This window comes from Propithecus coquereli, unplaced genomic scaffold, assembly GCF_000956105.1.
Source record: "Propithecus coquereli isolate 6110/MARCELLA unplaced genomic scaffold, Pcoq_1.0 Scaffold490, whole genome shotgun sequence".
NCBI classification, from domain to species: domain Eukaryota; kingdom Metazoa; phylum Chordata; class Mammalia; order Primates; family Indriidae; genus Propithecus; species Propithecus coquereli.
This window is the reverse complement of record NW_012150730.1, coordinates 399,009-403,809: the sequence shown is the minus strand read 5'-3', so window position 1 is coordinate 403,809 and position 4,801 is coordinate 399,009. Positions and strand designations below refer to the sequence as shown.

At 57.8% G+C, this 4,801-nt stretch overlaps 1 protein-coding gene across 1 annotated transcript; it reads left to right on the top strand.

Annotated features, from left to right (window-relative positions):
* The first annotated feature begins 889 nt into the window (after window positions 1-889).
* ZNF837 (zinc finger protein 837) lies at window positions 890-2,291 on the top strand. The gene has a single exon (XM_012655865.1). The coding sequence runs from the start codon at window positions 890-892 to the stop codon at window positions 2,210-2,212; it is 1,323 nt and encodes a 440-aa protein (XP_012511319.1). The 3' UTR covers window positions 2,213-2,291.
* The last annotated feature ends 2,510 nt before the right edge of the window (window positions 2,292-4,801 follow it).

Below are 4,801 nucleotides of genomic sequence, written 5' to 3'. Positions count from 1 at the left end.
GGAACCAACGTCACTGAAACCTTGATTTACGACTCCTGACCTCCAGAACTGTGAGATAATATTAATAAATTTGCATCGTTTTAAGCCACTAAGTTTGTGGCAATTTGTTACAGCAACAAAACAAAACTAACATAGCCACAGTGGGATTTGAAAACAGCAATAGCGGGCACCAGGCCTTCCTGGTGTCCACATTTGCTGGAAGGATGGGGGTTGCCAGCTCCCACGCCAAGCTGTTTACATTTACAGTTATGCCCATTTTGTAGATGAGGCTGCCAAGCTTGAGAGAGGCAAGGTCACCTGGCTGAAGAGGGGAGGGGCAGGCCTAGTGTTGGCCTTTGTGGCATGGGCCCCAGCCGAGTTCTCAGCTGCCCGTTGAGTCCCACCTCATACCTGCCAGAAGAGCTGGATGGTGGCAGGTGTATGGGGCCAGGCCTAGCCAAGGCAGGGAGCCAGGAGAATCCTGAGTGCTGGGCTTGCCACTGGGAAGCTGGTGGTCAGGAGTAGAGGGGGGACTCCGGGGGCTGGCAGCTGAACAACCGGGAGGCCCTGTTGCTGGGGGAGGGAGACTGCTGAGGTCCTAAGCCAGGTGACGGTGTTTCAGCAGCCAGTATGGAGGAGGAGGGCCGATGCTGGGGAGCAGGGAGAGCCAGGGGTCTGGGTGGTGGCCATGGCTTGGGAGACGCCTGGTGGGCGTGGGGGGAAGGAGGCACTGGCTCCAGGATGCTCTTGTGGGTCCTCCTTTCCCCGTCTGCGGAGAGGCATCAGCTGCGGGGTCGTCATTCTTTGGCTCGGTTCTGCACTTCTCCCCTCCTGGAACTGCCAACTTCCATTTCTCCTCTGCTCTTCCAGATCCTGCAACCAGGACTCCGCATCAGGGGCCGGCCCCAGGATGGAGGCTCCGGCCCAGAACGCTGGGCAGGGAGGACTCCCCAAGGCTGATTCCCAGGGAGCCTCCCCAGGCCGGCAGGAGAGGCCCGAGAAGGAACCGAGGTCCCTCGCATTGGACCCAGGCGGGAAACGCCCCACTCAGAAGGGGAACCTTGGTGGAGGGGCGGCGGGCAGCAGGAAGACTCCCCACGGCGGGGGCTCCTGTAGCTGCAGCCTCGACGTGCGCCCTGGCCCACGGGCCTGGCACAGCGCCGGAGCCGGACCCCAGGCGCGGGAGCCCTGCGGCCCCGCCTGCCCGCAGGACCCAGGCCTGTTCACCCCCGAGGGCGAGGGCCCCTGTCGGAGCCTTGCGGGCGCTGAGGGCTCCGGCCACAGCTCTTGCCTGGCACGGCCTTTCAGAGCGCCCCGGGAGGAGGAGGCCCGTGTGTGTGACCACTGCGGCCACCGGGAGTGGCTCCAGAGCTGCCCGCGGGCTCAGCTTCGCGAAGTCCACTCGGACTGCCGGCCGTGCGCACGCAGGACCCTGCAGCCGACCCCCCTCCGGCGGGGACCCTCTGCGAAGTGGCCCCGGGCGTGCGCGTGCAGCGAGGCCTTGGCCTGGAGGGCCCCGCAGGAGCCCCGCCCGTGCGCCCGGTGCGGGAAGCGCTTCGGCCCCAAGGAGCAGCAGCAGACGGGCGCGGGCCCCTCAGTGTGTGCCGAGCGCGGCCGGGCCCCCGACCCCCCGGCCCAGCGGCCGTACGCGTGCGACGAGGGCGGCAAGGCCTTCGTGCGCTGCTCCGGCCTCTTCCGCCACAAGGGGACGCACCCGGCCCGGCGCGCCCTCCTGCGGGGCTGCGTGCCCTGCGGCCACTGCAGCCAGCCGGGATCCCGACGGGGGCCCGCGGCCGGAGAGAAGCCCTACGCGTGCCCCGACTGCGGCAAGGCCTTCAACCACCGTTCGAACCTGAGCCGGCACCAGCGCACGCACAGCGGCGCCAAGCCGTACGCGTGCCTGCTGTGCGACAAGGCCTTCAGGGGCCGCTCGGGCCTGGTGTACCACCAGCGCGCGCACACGGGCGAGCGGCCCTACGTCTGCCCCGAGTGCGGCAAGGCCTTCCGCGGCTGCTCCGAGCTGCGCCAGCACAAGCGCCTGCACTCGGGCGAGCGGCCCTACGCGTGCGCGGACTGCGGCAAGGCCTTCGTGCGCAACTGCACGCTCGTGCGCCACCTGCGCACGCACACGGGCGAGCGGCCCTACGCCTGCGCGGACTGCGGCCGCGCCTTCAGCCAGCGCTCCAACCTGAACGAGCACCGGCGGCGGCACGAGGGCCGCGCGGCGCCCTGATGGCCGGGAGCGGGGAGTGGACGCGGGGCGAGGGGCGGTTGTCCCCGACACCTCACAGACGTTCGCAACCTCTGTTAAACCTCACTTGTGCACATGGCGTCTCCGGGTTTCCCCTACAATGAAGTTTTACGTTTTCCAACTGGGCGCGTAGCATCCGGTTGCAGGGGAAAGATAGCTCTCTAAGATACCTCTCCCAAGCCAGGAAGGGCTCTTACGATGTCAAAACATCATAATATACAGAAAATAAGAATATAAACAATACACCCGGCCACTTCACCTTCCATCATGGCAGTGGGGCTAAAACTTGTGAAGCTGGTGTTCTCTGCCCTCTTTGCCATCCCTGCAGAAATGGGAACGCAGCCCTGCGGCTCTATTCTCAGCATTTTGGGGCCCATTTTAACTTCTGGTACACTAGTAGACACAAGCAAAGTCATGCCAGCTGCCTGGGGATTGGCTGCATGATTGTGGGAAGCGCCATCCGGCCTGCAGGGAAACCGTGACCTTTCAGGACTCCGGTCTGTACCGGAGTGTTGGGTCCATTTACATTGGGTCCTTTAAGTGCTATTTTGCTTATCGTACCAGTACTTTTATGCAGGTCTCATTTGACTCCGTCCTTAGGTAGATGCGGAGGTGCCTTGAAAACTTCATTTTAGATGATCTTAAGCAAGAAATAGAATATTTTACAAAACATTTGGAGAATGTGACCGTCTGTATGACCCGTGGAAGCCCCAGGTTGGCTGTTGGTTTGGAAGGTCCCGACTGTGACCCAGGTGATTCTGATACTTGGCATGTGTGAATCTTCCTGATGTATGTTAAATATACTCTTCCCCTCATCTCCCTTTAGTAGCAAAGCCATTAGATGACCATGGCTGTCCATGGCTGCTCACAAATTACCCCAAAATGTAATGTTTAACATGAGAATAAACATTTATCACCTTGCACATTTTCAGTGGGTGAGGAATTCAAGAGCAGCGCGGCCGGGTGGTTCTGGCTGAGGGTCTTTCATGAGGTTGAAGCCAACACGTCTGCTGAGGCTGCCACCATCTGACAGCTGGAGGAGCCAGCGAGTCGGTTCCTCTTTATGTGGGCCTCTCCACAGGACCCGGCCTTGAGTGGCCTCCTGAGCTGGTAGCTAAATTCCTCCAATAAGAGTGATTCAAGAGTCCACGTCACATACTGTCCTTTCTGCTGTATTCTGTTGGCGACCCAGACCATCCCTGATTCAATGTAGGAGAAGACTGCACAAACAAGTGTGTGAATGCTGGCAAACGAGGATTGCTGGCGTCTTGGAGGCTGGTTGCTACACTGAGTGAGAGGCATGTGGAAAAGCCTTTGCTGGTGGCTCAACCTCATCAAGCACCAGAGAGTACGTGTGGGCAAGGAGCTGGCAAGCCTGGGCACATGGGAGCCTCAGTCCAGTGAAAACTGGGGAGTTCTTTGGGGAGAACCCCTGTGAGTGCAGAGGCCATGGGGAGGCCTCTGGGGGGACTCAAACACTACAGATCACCAGAAAAACCTGGTGAGGGTGGAGGGTTATCTTACTCTGAGTGCTTTCATGATGAACTTCAGCGTGAAGAGGACAAGTGTGGGTCCTTGTTGAAGAGATGGACTGAAATGCCCCACCGTCTCCTTTTCTTGTCCTGCACTCACAAGCCCACATTCCCCAACTTCCCTTTTTCGGGGGGAAATCCAGGGATGGCATTAAAAAAAACCACTCCCCAAACTGAGAGGGAACTGAGACAGCAAAGAATGATTCAGACAAGTCCAGCTTGATGAGTTAGAGAGTTGATTAGAGGTCACTTACAAGGGCGCTTGCTCCCCGGCGGCCGCACAGGAATTTCTTCCACGGGAGCTTTCTTGCGGGCAAAATTTGCATCTGTGCACCCTGTGGTGTTGCTCTAAATCTCTTCCCAGTGAGTAATGCGAAGTTTTTACAAGGTATCTTTGCTTGTTCCAGTGAAACAAATCCTGCAGTACCATCATGATACGCCATCATGCAGCCCATGTTATGTTAAAGATGTTACAATTTTTCACTAGGTGGGGATTTTAGTATTATAATTAGCTAAAGGGCAGTACAGGACAACCAAAGCAGCTCTAAAGCAGTCAGGGCCACTTTGAGCGCGGTTTCATGGCAAGAAAGAAGTGCTGGGCACTTTTCCCAGGGCCGAGTAGTTATCTTCATACCTGCCTAGTCTACTTTGTAACAGTTTTTCTGAGCACTCCAGGCTAGCACAGTGTTTCTGTTATGTGATGGGGAACCTGCATTTTCCCCTTACCTTCGAAGTTACATTGGACCTTGGAACTGGCTTCTGGCTAATCGAATGGGGACAGAAGTGATGGACTTTATGCGTCACATACCACTTTCTCGCTCATCAGCAAGCTGGAGAGGAGATTCAGCAGAAGATTCTAAGAGGCCATAAAGAATGGTGGAGATGCAAGATAAAAGGCGTCTGGGCCCTGAGTTATTGTTTGGGGGGCAGCCTTCCAGGAGGGCCACTTAACCCACTTCAGTCTGTGACATGAGCAAAAAATAAACCTGTCATGTCAAGCCACTGAGACGCTGTTAAAGAAAAACATTTTAACGCTAAA

What these genes read in the sequence shown, in the direction of transcription:
- ZNF837 (XM_012655865.1), top strand. Translation starts at nt 890, where the DNA reads ATGGAGGCTCCGGCCCAGAACGCTGGGCAGGGAGGACTCCCCAAGGCT.